At 40.3% G+C, this 16,333-nt stretch overlaps 1 protein-coding gene across 8 annotated transcripts in view; it reads left to right on the top strand.

The window, feature by feature from the left end:
• Akap13 (A-kinase anchoring protein 13) overlaps positions 1 to 16,333 on the top strand; it is a 300,754-nt gene that overhangs the window by 146,772 nt on the left and 137,649 nt on the right. For all 8 annotated transcript variants that reach the window (XM_040730180.1, XM_040730175.1, XM_040730179.1 and 5 more), the window contains 2 exons: positions 7,044 to 7,236; positions 11,666 to 14,735. In XM_040730180.1, coding sequence (XP_040586114.1) covers positions 7,044 to 7,236; positions 11,666 to 14,735 — 3,263 coding nt within the window. The remainder of the gene's footprint in view (positions 1 to 7,043; positions 7,237 to 11,665; positions 14,736 to 16,333) is intronic.

Genomic DNA, 16,333 nt, shown 5'->3' with positions numbered 1-16,333 from the left:
TAATTTGATTGTTAAATGTCTCAAAATGTAGTATTTTGAGTTATTGTTAGATTTAAATTTGAAAACAGTACAAATAAGAGATAGGCTTCAGGCATTTATATATAATAAAATGGCATGCTCTTTGGTGTTTTCAACAAGATTTTGGGAATTTATCCATAGTGGAAAAATAGCAGTATGAAGTTTTGAAACAAATACTCATATTAAAATCCAATACATTTTCAAATACTGAGAAGTATTAATAGCTTCCTTGGCTGGCCCAGCCCCCTCCTATTTTATAACATTTTTATATTTATATTTGTATTTTATGGCTCACACAGCAAGTAAGCATTTTCTATGAATATCTTCTGGAGTGTTTCTTTTGGGGCACATATGCTTTTGAAAATGTTAAAATTTGCACATTCACAACATTGTGCCATTTCACTCATTGTACCATTTAAAGTGTAATGTAGACCTTTTATGTTTCGCTTTACATATAATCTCATTAATTCACAAAAGCTACTAAACTGAGCAAATACTTTGCTGGAAATAAGTAGATTTTGCTCTTGCACGGTAGCTCTGTGAAACCTTAGTTTACTTACATTTCATCTATATACAGAATATTGGTATTGTCACTTGGAAGATTAAATGTGTTTTTGTTGTTGAGAGAGCTAGATAATCTTTTTGTTTGTTTGTTTGTTTGTTTTTTGTTTTTACGAGACAGGGTTTCTCTGTATTGTTTTGGAGGCTGTCGGTCCAGCCTGGCCTCGAACTCACAGATATCCACCTGCCTCTGCCTCCTGAGTGCTGGGATTAAAGGCGTGCGCCACCACCGCCCGGCTCAATCTTTTTGGTTTTTTGAGACAGGGTTTCTCTGTGTAGCTTTGTAGACTAGGCTGGCCTCGAACTCAAAGAGATCCGCCTGCCTCTGCCTCCCAAGTGCTGGGATTAAAGATGTGTGCCACCACTGCCCAGCTTGAGAACTAGATAATCCGTTACACTTGCGTTGTGCTTATTGTGAGTTATAATATGCTCCCAGCATTTCGTATTTGTTTCAAGGGAATCATCTCAGTAAATTATAGAAGCCCTTGTTAACATGGCTATTGGAGTTGATCTTTGGATACTTTTGCTGTCATCATCATCATCATCATCATCATCATCATCATCATCCAATTGTAAAGTGGGCTTTTAAAATCTCCTGAATCCTCGTCCGTTACATTTTTAGCTTTGCCCAGGCCTATGTGAAGCATCCCTCTGATGGAGTAATGAAACCTTCTCCCTTCAGTCTAGCTGATACTACATGTGATGTGCCCTCTGGTGCTGCTTTTTCCTTGTCTTGCTACTAACTACTTCCCAGTATCTGTTGATATTAAATTTCATTTTCCAAATAGTTTATTTTTAGAGTTTTTACTTTGTAATAAAGTAGGAAGATAAAAAGCAGTGATTCTTTTTCAGAAATAGAGAAATTTTCTTCCTTTTCACTCAATCTATTGTACAGTGCTGTTATTAGGCAGAAGAATGTTACATGTTGCTGCCAAAGTAGCAGATTAGAAGAGATAAAAGTCACACTAGTTGCTGGAAATTGAACTTAGGACCTCTGGAAGAGCATCAATAGAAGCATAACTATATATATAATGAATATATAAGTCTTTTAGAAAGCCACACTAGCTTATGAAAAATGAATTCTTTATTGTGACCTAGTGTATTGATCTAATTAATGAATGAGGTGAATACATTTCAGTAATGAATTCTGAAAAATTTAAGTCAAAGATGGGCTTTCTAAAGATGTTTTAGCTTACTGGTTTGTTTGTGGGTTTTTGTCTTGAACTGCAGTAACCTAGCATATTGTTAACTGAACTTCCTGACTGAAAATTAAGGATCCTATCAGACTGATAAGCAGAATTTTCTTTTTCAAGTGGAAAAAGTAGTTTACTGAGTGGTAATAACTTGACTGTAATTTAATGTTACTGATTTAATTAACAAATTGCTTAGAGAATTGTAGAATCTTTACATAGAAGTTTATTAATCCGTTAATTTTAATGTTCAGTACAGTGATGTTAACAAATTTATGTTTAGATATGTCATTTAAAGTGAATTTCACTAAGACTGGAAGAGATTGTACATTTATTTCTCTGTGATTAGGCTGCATAAATTAGCAAACAGGTGCTTGCTGATTGATTCTGTTTATGCTTGTACATTGGACCTCGTTGGTCTGTTTCATATCATCATTTTGAAATTGTTTTATCCATTTATATTTTTCGTCTCACGCTTCGGTTTATTTTTATAAGTATTTTTCTAACCTAAATTTGATTTGGGTCAGCGGTGCTGATGTTCTCTTAAAATAATTTTCAGGTGTTCTTCACTATGATGAACGACATTGCAGTATAATGATGTCATCTACTAAAGATTGAATCCAAGTGTGGACTTAGCTACTTAGTAGTTGTAGGTTAAGTTAGTCAGCTGCGTATAACTTACAGCTTCAGCATTCCCTTCTGCAAATGGGATGATAATGATCTTCATGAACAGCTAAGAGGATAAATGGGATGGCACATGTGCATAGTTTAGTATTTGATATTTGTTAAGCAATTAATAAACGTTAGCAATAAAAGGAAATGGTAGTGTATATCCTGTGTGTCCCTGCCCCTCATTCTCCCCTCCCTCTTTTTGGGAGAAAATAGAAACTGCTATTTTATTAGTACCGTGTGTGTGTGTGTGTGTGTGTGTGTGTGTGTGTGTGTGTGTGTGTGTGGTGTTTATATTCTGTATGCTTTGTATGTCTTTAATTTTTAAGTTAACTCTGTAAGAATGCTACAGGTACCATTTCTTTTGATTTTAAAAATATTTTCAAAATGTGTTTCACATAATCTAGATGTGAGTATAACACTTAAATAGCATATTTCAGTAATTTCCCCACCCACATCCCATTCCCTCAGTTTTCTGGCACCCCCACCCCATCTTTTGCCGGCTTTCTTTTTTTTTTATATCACTTGAAAAACCTCTCGTATATAGAATCCAAATCATTTATCTCAGACCAGATACAGTATAAATGAAATTTACTCAAACATCAACGCTATGCATGTTCCTCTAACTGCCCTGTGGCTTACTCATCAACACAGATAAGTTTAAGGTGAGCTGATGTAGCAAATTGAGTGTTTTTCTCCTTTACAGCCAGGCAGGCAATGGTGGGTCAGCTTGTGAACAACATGGGTATGATGGCTTCCAGTATAACAGCCTTCCTTGTTAACTGCACTTCATTTGAGTAGAATATGCTCAGTTTGGAACATCTAGGCAATGAGAATCTGGGTTGCCCATTTCATTAGAATGTCATCAGTGCTTGCTGTGCTGTTGAGTAATTTGGCAGACGGACTTGAGGATTTTTTTTTTAATTGTGTGTTGGAAGTGTTCTTCCTGGAGTGCACATTGTTTTGACTCAATAATAGAATCGCCCCCCCCCCAACAATTTTTGCCTCATTCTGCCTTGGAATGACCCTTTATAATGTCCTTCTGTGGCATTCATACCAAAAAAAAAAAAAAAAAAAAAAAGAGTCCTTTCTACCATTATATCCAGTGGGAGAATGCAGGCTGTGGAGCCAGTCCAGCTTGTCTCCAACTCTATTGACTCTATTGTCCCCTTGTTTATTGGTGATACATTGAGTGGGGAGGGTGTCAGTTTTTACTGACTTCAGCTGTACTCCAGGTATTCTTAGATAATTGATTAGACTCTGTACCGCCACAACTTTATAAAGGAATCACCCCCATTTTATGTCAGATTGTATGCTCAAAGAAGTACTTCTAGCCTAACTTGTTCCTGTAAGTGGTAAAGTTTGATGTTATACACAGACTGATCAGTGCTGGTATATATATTATACCCTAAGTAAATGAATTAATATTTGAGCCTCCATTTCTTCACCCTAAATAGGAATGATACTGTTTGCAAATACTGTTATGAATATTGAATCATACACTTAAAGTACTTATCAGGATCACCGCATCTTAGAAGTATCTATTTTTTTCCTAGAAATATTATTTCCCCGTACCTTAAATAAATAAAAATCAGAGAAAAATAAAAGAATTGATACCACCCTTGCATGTTTTAAATTGTTGGTAATTTAACTTTTTGTGCTGATATTTTTTGACTCATAGAAAATATGGAACAATAATGCAATGAGCTTTTGTATGTTACTCATCTTAGTTCACCATTCACTAACTTTTTTATAGTTGTTTCTCTTTGCATATCTACATATATAGAAATATTTTTATAAAACTCATTGATATTTTTATCAGTCATTGATATTACTTTTGTCTAACTTTTAAGAATAAAAACATTCTGTCATGAAATAGTGCATTGATCAAAATTTGTCATTTTTTGATGGAACATGGTTATAATCTCACCATTACATAAGCGAAAGCATGATTATGAGTTCTGGGCCAGCCTGAGTGCTGTATTGTAATCCAAGAATAATGGGGGAGAGTATAAATTTTATTAACAGGACACTGTGACCTATTGTAGTTTATAATATTTTTTTATCGGCAACCCAATAGTCATTTTTTAAGTAATCTTCTCCCAGTGGTTTATTATGGCCTTTGGGTTTCTTATTCAACTTCTGGTTTTTAAACCATGATTACTTAATGCATTGGGTCATTTTTTCCTTTAGATTATCTGTCCATCCCCAGAGTAATAGTCTGAAACTGTTTAAGCATCTTGAAGCAAACAGAAGGTAGTCTTCATTATTTTTCTCTGAAATAGAATCCCAACAAATACCTGAGCATCTATAATGTGCCCCAGGATTGTATAGAACAGTGGAAACAGGATATTTAGAAGATACATGTACTTTGTCCTCATGTGAGGTTACAGATGAGTTACTAGACCACATAGTCTTGCTGAGCCATGCTAGAAACCACACACAGTGTAGAACTCACGAGAATGTTTGAAAATGATATAAATCACCTTTGGCAGGAAAATTGAAAGTTTGAAGTTTGCTTCAAGATCTGTTTAGTGTGACAATGTAAGACAGTTAATACTGTCTAATGTTGTAGTGAAATGATGTCTATACTGCATAAATGCAAGTTAATAATAAACTCCCCTTTGCTTTCATCGTAGTGGTAGTTTTCTCAGCATGATCTAAAAGGAGGATGGAGGTAGAGGAAGTGGTAAAGATCTCTGTAGATGTTTCTGTACTATTTAAGTTTGTTCCTTCATCTGCAGGTCTCCTTTTCTCTTATTTTTAAAAAGGTCTTAACCAGGGTGTTCTAACTCGCCAGCTTAAAAAAAAAAAAAAAAACAGAAGTTCTCTAGTACATTTGCAGCTACGCTTTTGTGTATTGCCAGACTGGTTTGGTTACAATAAAATCTTTGTGTATCATTTCCAAAGTAAATTTTAGGTAGTTACTAGGCAGAAGTTAAGGCCAAGGGACAGCTCGATCATTAATGATAGATACAAGAAAGGCTGCTACTCAAAACAGGCTGAGTAATGACACTGTAAATCGGAAGTAGACTGAGCAAAGAAAGTGACCTTAAGATGAAAACTGGGCTCACTATATGTGAAGGCCTACACTTTGAGAATGTTAGAGTGTGGGTGGGTCTTAGTAAAGGCAGGAGTGGCGAGCAACAGGCAACACAAACTTGCACCTTCCCTATGCTAAGCCCTCCACGTTCATTTTATCCATTTCTTGAACTAGTGTTTGAACTGTCATACCCCTGTTTACAGATTATAGAGCTAAAGTCCAGAGAAGCTAAAACACTTTGTAATATTATATAGCTTAAGAAATGTAGTAATTGGATTTGAGTCCAGAATTCTCAACTCTACATTAGAAACATTGTGTCTGACTAACAGTGTATTAGACACAATGCTGAGGATTAGAGCTCCCAAGATGTATATCTGGAAACAGAAGAGGCTCCTTAAAGTGTGTGCTAAAACACACACACACACATATATATATATCCAGTGAGACTATGGAATTATGTGACACACTGTATACTTCATCCATGTTTACCCTAAACTCATAAATCCCTTCACCTAGCATAAAACCCGATTCACTGCAAGCAGATAGGAGCATGGATTACCTTGGGAGCAGAGGTGAAGTTAGAAGTGTTGTGATCTTTATAGAAGAAACCGACTTGTCTTGATCAAACCCAGTAGATATAATAGCAAAACACTGATGAGAGAGAACTTGTTACTCTCCTTTTTGTGTTCATTGGTTTTAAAATGTTTTAAAGTAAACCTGCCCCCCTTATTAGATCTGCTGTTTCCTTCATTTATCAGAAAAATAGTTTCATGTTTTTAGCCTTAGGCCAGAAGTTGTTCATGTCTGTTCTCATCAGCTTTACTTGGAAACTACATGTTGATAATATGATTTAGCAAAGTCAAGTTTTGTTTGGTGCTGGGGATCAAACCCAGGATCATTCATATGTATGTAAAATCAAACTCAGATATTCTACCGATGAGCCACAAAGCCAAATTTTGGTTTATAAATTTAAAACAAACAAAAGAAAAACAAACTTGAATTTTTTAGAACCAGAGCTTCATATAAAACAGGGTTTTATAAGTGTGTTGATGAGAGTAGTATATATAGCATTGTAGTTTGCCCCTGTGTAGTTGATGTCAAGAATTTTGAAGGTGTTTCCTCTGCTTAGTGTTTCAAAGGAGTATTTTGCAGAGGTTGAAGTGAGTGGCTGTTCCCCTCCTAATAGAACTGAAGTTTGTTAGCATATAATGTAATAATCCAGTCTTAATAGATCTTGCTGCTGTTGAAGATCAGATAGAAGCCATGGTCCTTATAGTTCATTATTTGATTATTAGCATGTTATTAACTAAAGATTCCAGACTTCCCTGTCTTGATCAAAAGAACATTTTTAGGAAATAATTTTCTGAAGCCATTTCTGTTCTCTTGTAGAAAGGAAAAGAGGATAGAGATACTTATCATGTGCTTGAATCATTGGAGATACATAAACCCATTTCCTGCTCTGAAGGCTCAGAGAGCAATCAGAAATATTGCATCCTACATAGAATATCCAATCTGTGCTTGGTAGTAGAGTTTGTATATTAACAGAGATTGTTTGCTTGCAGGGAAAATGCTGGTGAACCAGATTCCTGGAGCAGTTTATCCTATGAAATCCCCTTTGGAGACTGTTCAGTGAGGCACCATCGAGAATTGGACATCTATACATTGACTTCTGAATCTGAATCACATCCTGAACCCCATGGGGACAGTTGTACTGGACATATTTTTAAACTTATGAATATCCAACAGCAGCTAAGGGTAAGGGAAAGTTTTCATTTTTAGTTAGTTGTCTGCCTATTCCCTCCTCCCCCAATGAGTCGTGCTATAATTAGAATGTAAATTTATAAAGCATTGTTAGTATCCAGTGTTGCTGTGCTAGATAGTATTTTGTCAGCTTGACACAACCTAGAGTCATTTTGGAAAACTTGAGAAACATCTGCATCAAACTGCATGGGCTTAGCCCTGGGTAGGTAGTGTAATGCTGTATAAGAAAGTTGAACAAGCTGTGGGAAGCAAGTCAGTAAGCAGTGTTCCTCCATAGTCAATCAACTCCTGCCCCCAGGTTCCTGCTTGAGTTTCTTTCCTTATATCCTGCAGTGGTATACCATACTTAAGAGTTGTAAAATGTAACAAACCCTTTCCTTCCCAAATTAGATTTGGTCATGGTGTTTATAACAATAGAAAGCAAACTAAGACAGTTGCCACTTAAGATACAGAACTCATGTTAAGATTATATGGCAGGCCAGGCGGTGGTGGCGCACACCTTTAATCCCAGCACTCGGGGGGGGCAGAGGCAGGCGGATCTCTGTGGGTTCGAGGCCGGGCTGGACCGACAGCCTCCAAAACAATACAGAGAAACCCTGTCTCGTAAAAACAAAACAACAACAACAACAAAAAGATTATATGGCAGTAGAGGACTGAGTTTTAGTTTTTTGTTTTTGTTTTTTTTAACTTATAGAAGACTTTGTTTCCTTGATGTCCTCATCCCCCTGGCTCTTATAGTTTTTTCAACCTCCTCTTACACAGGGTTTCCTGAGCTCTGAGGGGATGGATTTGATAGAGACATGCCACTTAGTTGTTTCAAGGTCTCAAACTCTCTGCTCTTTGTTCCATTTTGGGTTTCTGCATTTGTTCCTATCTACTGCAGGAGGAAGCTTCTCTGATGATAGCTGAGCAAGATACTGATCTATGAGTATAGCAGAATGTTAGAAGTAATTTTATTGCCACATTCCCATAGCAGAGCAGTAGTGTTTGGTTTTCCCATAGGTCCATGATCTGTGTAGTCTCAGGATCTTGGCTACCTGAATACTGTCTAGCTTTGGTTCCATCTCATAAATGGGCCCAAATCCACTCAGATAGTAGTTAGTTGCTCCCACAACTTTTGCACCACTGCTATACTGGTATATCTTGCAGGCAGATCACCATTGTAGCTCAGAGGGTTTGTAGCTGTGTGTGAACTCAAGACCCAGTGGCAGCATGCGCAGGGTCTGCACAGGTCTAAGCCAAAAGAGGGTCCAGCACCAAAAAGGAAAATGAACACAAGCTCCCATTCCTGACCCAGAAGGAATATCCAGTCACTAACTGCTCATAAAGGAAAAACTAGTTTTCTTTAATAGAGTCTCACTGGGTATATAACCACACTTAAGGACAGGCCCCATGCCCAACAGTAGGTGGTCAGCACTAAACAAACTTAATTTTTGTGTACACGCGTTTTGTGACCCTGCATCTGTATGTTTCCAGTACTTTTTATTTTAGCTCTTTTTTTCTGTTTGTTTGTTTTGTCCTATTCTGGTTTGTTTGTTTTTATTGTATTTTATTTTATATATTTTGTTTTAGGTGCCTGTCTGTTTTCTAATGAAAGAGAGAAGGAAAGTGTGGATTTGGGGAGTCGGGGGAGGGGAACCATGATTAGAATATATTGTATGAAAAATCTGTTTTTAATTGGTGTGTGTGCATGTGCACACACATCCTTTTTACTTGGCTTATGTATGGAAATCAGAAGATAACTTTTATGAGTCAGTTCTCTTTTGGTTATCAAACTCAGATTCTCAGGCTTTGGGGGATCAAGCTCAGGTTCTCAGGCTTGCACAGCAAGTGCTTTTACTCATTGAGCCATGTTGCTGGCCTACAGGACTGGGGTCTTTAAATTTGAAATTCTTCTCAAATTCTGAAGTAATGAAATATGCTCATGGTCACTATAGATGTGCAAATGTGCAGCAAGTAGAACAGAATTTTCCTGTCATTCAAAGAAATTTTGTTACCGTTTTAGAACTATAGGAGGCCAAAGTTTCTAGGTTGTTGCTAAAGACTAAGGGAATTGACTCCTTAGGAGAACCCTTTCACCGCTGTACAGGGAATGATGATGGAACTGCCATATTTAAATGCATAGTTGACAGTTAAAAAGGTCATCTGAAAAATAAGGATTTTATAATTCACTCAAGCATCGAAGATAAAATGGTTGCCAGACATAAAATCATTACAGACTCCTTGGTAGCATTTATTGTGGATAATATAGACGTCATATGGCTGCATCTCTCTGGACTGTAGCATCTGAGAAGCTAAGTTTAGATAATTTTTCCACCCAGTTTATTTCAAAACTGATTTGATTTGGAAAGAGCTTGATAATAATTTTATTTAAGGTCATCTAGGTCTAGGCCAGCTTGGTGCCAGAGTCTTCTTTGGGAACAAGCCTTTCTGAGACAAGCCAGAAAAAAAAAAATTCTACACTAGGATTGTATGAAATGGTTTATTCTGCCCTTCTTTTCCTTTGGGGGGATTTTTCTTCTTGTTTTCTTTTTGTGTGTGTGTCTGCATCATGTGCATGCATTGTGCATTCGGTGTGTATGTCTGCGTGCATGTGCATGCGTTGTATATGTCTGCATCCTGTACATGCAGTGTGTATGGTCATGCACCACATGAATGCAGTGTGTATGTCTGTGTACCATGTGCATGAAGTGTTCTCAGAGGTCAGAAGAAGGTATTGTTTCCCATGGAAGTGGAGATACCGACGGTGTGAGCCACCATATGAGTCCTGAAAATAGAACCCAGGTCCTTTGGAAGAGTAGCCAGTGCTCTTAACCACTAAGCCACCTCTCCAGCCTTCTTCTACCTTTCTGAACAATACTTGTTTCCAGCCTGCCATTTTCCTTTGGATAGACTGTTCCAACGTTATTTTTTTCTTTTGAACTCTTATTTAACAAATGGTAGTCTAATTAAGAAAACTGACATGGGACTGACCCAGACCCCCTGAATGTGGGTGTCAGTGAGGAGGCCTAGGTAATCTATGGGGCCTTGGGTATTTATCCCTGGCATACAAATAGAATTTGAATGCCCATCCCACAATGGGGGATGCTCTCTCAGCCTGGACTCTTGAAGGAGGGTCTAGACCCTACCCTGGATGACATGACAGACTCTGGAGATCCTCCATGGAGGCCCTCACCCTCCCTAGGGATCAGAGTGGAGATTGAGTAGGGGACTGGGGAGCCTGATGGGAAGGAGGGGAGGGAGAGGGAGCTGGGATTGACATGTGAAGCAAACTTGTTTCTAACTTAAATTTAAAAAAAAAGGAAAGGAAACTGAGCTTACACATTTCATCGTTACTTTGATCATTCTTTAGGCAGTACCTGTTTCTCTGGTCTGCAGGGTTCCCCTTTCATCAAGGGTATTGATTTGCTGTCCTAACTTTTAGGGGGTGTGTTACCAGACTAATTTTGAAAAGGAACACTGCATACACAATTTTAGTGACAAGTCTGGTTTTTGGTATACTCTAATAAAAGGACTTTAGCTAGAATGGCACATTTTACTCCTACCCGCAAACTTTACAATAGCTTTAATGAGTAGGAACTGTATTTGTTTATATAATAAACAAAACTTTTACATTGTTTATGATAATATGAGCCTAATAATCCCAGTAGTCAAGAGTCAGAAACAGAAGGATTAAACAATTTTGTAGCTAGCCTGACTACATAGTAAGGCCTTGTTTCAGAAAACAAACAAGCAAACAAAACTAAATTGCCCCAAAATTTTAAGGTGGCAAAAACTATTTTTGATAGGATTTTTATTACTCTCTAGCCCACAGAACCCTTGACAGTAGTTGGTAGTATATTCTCTTTTATTTGCCATTTAGTACGGATATCACAAAAACTATTTTTTAATCAAACTGATACATAGTATATCTAATTCTATACCTACTTAGTTTATGTATGTTGGGTTGAGAATATTTTGAGGATATGGTTATGTGGCTGAATAGTTTGATTGACAGGAGTTTTAAAACTGGTTAGACTACAGTTTTCCATGAATATTTGAGACAGATGGGTGTATACTCTTTTCCCATAAAGACCTAAGGATCCTAGTTGGTTGTTATTTGAAGATGTCCATTGTGCTTTTTTGAAATAAGGCTTTTGAGGCCCAATTTTAAATCTATTTTTAATATGGAAATCAGTTACTGAGTATAATCTAGATAAAACATAGCATCCCAATGGATACACAGATGTGGGCAGAAGGTGGCGCATCATTTGTCAACTGAGAAGGTTTGGAAGGCAGTTCTGTCTAATAAGACTGTGCTTGCAGGTGTCAGTGACATCTTTTTCTGGTGGTCAGTTTTGTGTTGTTCCCCCCAACCCCCGCCACCGCTACCTACCCCTTTTCATGATCAATTTTTTAAAAAGTGTCTTTGATTTCTTCCTAGAAAACAAACTTGAAGCAGATGGACAATATTATGCCCATAATGGTGACAGCACAAGATTCTTCTAGTGGGCCCTGCATACCAGAGACAGATGGCCAGTTCCCTTCCTGTGCATCAGAGCCTTCTGGCCAGCAGCAGCTTTTTTCTGAAGAAACTAAGGGCACTCTGTACTGCCGAGGGAGTCCTGTGAGGGAAGCTGAAAGTTCCTGTGATTTGTCAAATGTGGCTGAGCAAGAAAATGTAGTCTGTTCTCAGAAGAAGAATAAAGCTGTGGGGAGCAAGAGGGAAGAGGAGGAGCCAGCGTCCGCGGTGGACTCCCGGTCTGCATCTCATCAAGACAGTCAGAGCATATCTGACTGTGGAGTAAAGGGCACAGAGGGCCTTCCATCCTGTGGAAACAGAAATGAAGTAACTGGAACAAAATATTCTGGAGTGGCCACATGTCAGCAGCCCCCAAGCAGCAGGGGCAATGTGCTGCAGGAAGTCATGGTCACAGAGCCAGGTGTATGCCAGCATTCTTCTGGAAGGGAGCCACTAGACAGTTCTTCACCAGATGCTGATTCCCCAGAGAATGCAGGGGAACTGGAACGTAGCTTACTGAACCCAAGTGCTGCCATCCAGGAGAATAAGCATCAAGTAGGGGAAGGCACAAAGGAAAGATTGGAGAACTCTGATGTCAGCACACCCAAAGCGTCTGGTGTTCAAGCTTTGCACGAACCTGTGGAGAAAGCCAATATTACAAACCACGTCCTTACCACTAGTGCCCTGGGTGCCAACATGCCTGCTGAGTCCTCACCTGCATTGAGTCCTGGAGAAATCCCCACTGAGAAAACAGAGGAGGAAAATAGAGAAACACAGGAGAGAAGCTGTGAGCCGAGGACTGATGCTCTAAGTGACCAGAGCTCTCTGGTATCTCTAGCTGGTGCAGAAGACAAGATTGCAGGTAGACCAGAACCTGATACTCCTCTAGCAGGCCTGTGTGAGACACCATCACCCTTGGCTTTAACCTTTTCTGGGCCAACACCAGATGGGATGCCAAACCAAAAATCAGAAGCTAATTCATGGCATGCTCCAAGCCAAAACAGCCAGGCACTGCTTTGTTCTACAACTGGGGTTGGGGCATCTGGTGCTGAGTCTCCATGTCAGCAGAACACAGTGGCTCCTAGTGGTGAGTTGGTTGTAAAACATGGCAGTGATAAAGTCAGCCTGCCTGACAGCACAGTAACACAGCCAAAAGGACAAGATCCGTGCCCTGTCCTCTGCACAGAAGACCCAGAAGTCCCACAAGCTGACACAGCCACTTCTGACCCTGTGAAAAGCACCCAGGAATCTGTGGGGGTTTGTCCTCTCTGTGTTTTAGGTGTAGAGAGCCAGGGGAAAGATTTGAAACATGCTACAACTTTAACAAATATGCTTGATGATGCTTCACATTTGCCTTCAGTTGCCCCCCAAACTGAGAAAGGACCAGTGCCAGACCAGGTAACACCACCAGGCAGCAGTTTCTCTCTGGCAAGCAGTCCAGAGAGTGAATCAGTAACCAAAGATGACGCACTTTCTCTTGTCCCCTCCCAGAAAGAAAAAGGAACAGCAACTGCTCAGCTCCATAGAACTATAGCTTGTAGAGATGGCCCAGATGGAGGAGAGTCAAATAATCCTGGCAAGCTAGGAGATGGGACTGCCGGCCTGTCTACATCCCCTGCTGTAGAGCTTCAATCCAGCATGGGAAATACCAGCCCTATCGGCCTTGGTGGAGAACAGGAGGGCCCCAGGCCAACAGCAACGCCTGAAGTTCTGAACGACGCTTCACGACAAACTGTGGATAAAGCTGCTTTGGTCTCCAACTCTCTCCTGCCTGAGGAAGGCAGTTGTCTGGTGATTCCTGAAAGCCTAGCAAGTCTGGGGCAGGATGACAAGGATAAAGCAATGGGGTGTTCTTCCATTAAAGAAGACACACATTCTTCAGAAATGTCAAGGGAAAACCAGAGGACACCACCTCCTGGGCTGGAGATACCGAGATTATGTGAAAAACCTGTGTCAGCCACCTGTGCTGGGGAGAGAGCACTGCAGCCCAGTAACTCACCAGACACACCCTCTGCTGAGCTGAAAACAGATACTAACCATAACAAGGAAGTGGCCCCACAGGTCTTCCCACTGACTGAAGGTGGGGCTGCAAAGAGCCCGGTGCCACCAAAAGCAAGTCTAGCTGCAGATTCAAAGCAGAAAGCCTCAGGTGCAGAGCAGAGCAGCTCATCTCTGCCACCAGATGCATCTGAGGCCCTTCATTGCAGTCTGCCTTCTGCTCTGGAAGTTGCTGTGAATACTCAGTTCCCAGGGAAAGCCAATGCTAGTGCGGTAAGCAGAAATGTGATGGAGGATGCTGAACCCAGAAGCAATGATACACCACACCATGTCAAAGGCAGTCCAGGTTCAGAGTTGTTAACCCAAGAAAAGAAAATGACTCCAAGTGTGCCAGAAGCTTTACTGGATAAAGGTGTCACTGGCTCACAAGAAGTCATAACCCCAGAGATGGTACCACTCGATTGCAAGAGAGAGAAACTGGAGGGAACAGACCTCAGCCATGCCATGAGTAACTCCAAGGAGGCCCCAAGTGATGAAGAAACAGTACAGCCTCTTACTGGGGACCGCCCCACAGAGACAGGACTCTCAGCTCTCAATGACAACGTTCTCCCAGCTGTCACGAAGCAAGTCATACAGACCTCAGTCCAGCAAGAGGAAAGTAATGTCACCTCTCTACTTGGAATCCAAACTGCACATGTGCCTATGGGAGCAGACCCCATAGAGGAGACTGCCACTCGTATAGTGGAGGCTGTCATCAAGCAAGTCAAGGCCTCCAACACACTGTTGACTAAGGGAGAAATCAGTAATCCGTCGCTGTCCATCCCGGAGACAGGACAGCTACAGAATGTTTGTACAGAGAGTACATGTACTTTCCTACCTGGGGAGACCCTGCAAATGGATAATATTCATATAGAAACCTCCGGGAACTGTGTTGTTGAAACAGAGGAACCAGAGAAAATGATTCCACCTACCAACAGGCCTGAGCCAGCACCAGGTAAGCTAAGCAGTATAAAACTGACAGCTTCAGAAACTTGTCTTCTGTTATGTATAACGATATTCGATGCTATATATGGAAAACAATATATTTATTTACCAGAGAGGGGGGGGGTTCACTCCTACAGTTATGTACTGGTAAGAATGTGAATGTGATGACTGTGTTAAGTTCTTGTTTGCTCAGTAGTGTAAGTTGCCAAGTTAACAGTCACTACTGTCAGGAAACACGTGTATTCTTAGGCTGGGCAGATTTTACTTCCTGTATTATAGATGCAAAGCTTCTCCCCCCCTCCCCAATTTAAAGCTTACACTGTCTGTCACACTGAGCCATTACAGTTTCTAAGTCTGGAACACAGTACCTGGATCTCAGATAGTGTTAATCAAACAATTTAGTTCTTTTCTTTAGGCTGAAATGAATGTGCTCTGTTTGCATGTTGGAAACTCTCCCAAGTCATTGTCCATATGTATTGTAAGAGAACTTAAAGTCAGGCTGGTTTCACAAACAGCTGTTTTTGAGAAGTACTCTTAAATGAGCATCTAAAATGGTGATCTTAGGTCATTGGTTAAGTCGGGGGCGTGTACTCCCTCCTTTTCCTGTCTGAGGAACAGACCCCCAGGTTTGCCGCTTCGCTTTTGGGCAGAGTCTGGGAATTCAGGGTCCTGTGTAGCACAGGGGCTAGGATACAGGATTTCCGCCCAAGCCCAGTCTGCCCTGCTGCTGTCACCGGGCAGACCTTGTGTCTGCTTATCTTAGTGAAGCAGCTGCACTGAGCAGATTGCTCAACACAAGCAGCCTGTTCCATCAGTGGGTAACCATGTCCAGGGAGAGCAGAGAGAAACCACCATTGCTGAGTGGAATGAATTTGCTGAATAGAACTTCTTACGATGTTTGAGACTGAAGCTGAAACTGGATTTGGAATGTCTGCCAATCTTCTCTTCTGAAGCCTCTGAAGGTCAGTTGGATGCAGACAGTTATACACCACCTGCTACCAGCTGTGCCATGCCTCTCTGATGCTGTTTTGATAGTTTTTTTTCTTTTTAACTGTCGGCAGTGCTTTTAAGTGTAATGCATGTAGAATGTGGGTGTGGGGTTTGGAGAGAAATGAATAAACAAAAATAAATTCTTTGGGAAGACAGGTTTTAAACACAATGCCTGTGCCCAGATGAAGGACTTTTGGCCATTTTAAAGCCCAGCTCCTAACGGTGGTTAAGTGGCTTAAAGAAACTGAGGTGGGACTTTTGGGGGCCTCAGGTTTTACATTTAGTGCTGCTTTAGGTTGACATCTATCTCAACATTGAAATGAGGTCTCTAATTCTTAAGACAAGGCACCATGACAAGTCTATTTTGGGGGCCTTGGCAGGTTGACATTTCAGAAGCTTGGGAGTGGCTGTAAGTTGATGCCTGGCTGTTTTCCTTTCTTTTGGTGCTCTGTCTGTCCTTGGCCACCCGGGGTGGAATTATTTCTCCTTCTTGTTCTGTGGTCACAATTTGACCCTAGCAACTGTGAACTATGAAGCTTGTGTCTGTATTACTGGATCAGAAAAGGTAAAAAAAAGAAAAAGAATCTTAGACACAATTTTAAGTGTATACAACTGCAG

The sequence above is a fragment of the Mesocricetus auratus genome, unplaced genomic scaffold (genome assembly GCF_017639785.1).
Source record: "Mesocricetus auratus isolate SY011 unplaced genomic scaffold, BCM_Maur_2.0 Super-Scaffold_4256, whole genome shotgun sequence".
Classification (NCBI taxonomy): Eukaryota; Metazoa; Chordata; class Mammalia; order Rodentia; family Cricetidae; genus Mesocricetus; species Mesocricetus auratus.
Note: the sequence above shows the minus strand (reverse complement) of the source record. Positions and strands in the feature narration are given on the sequence as shown.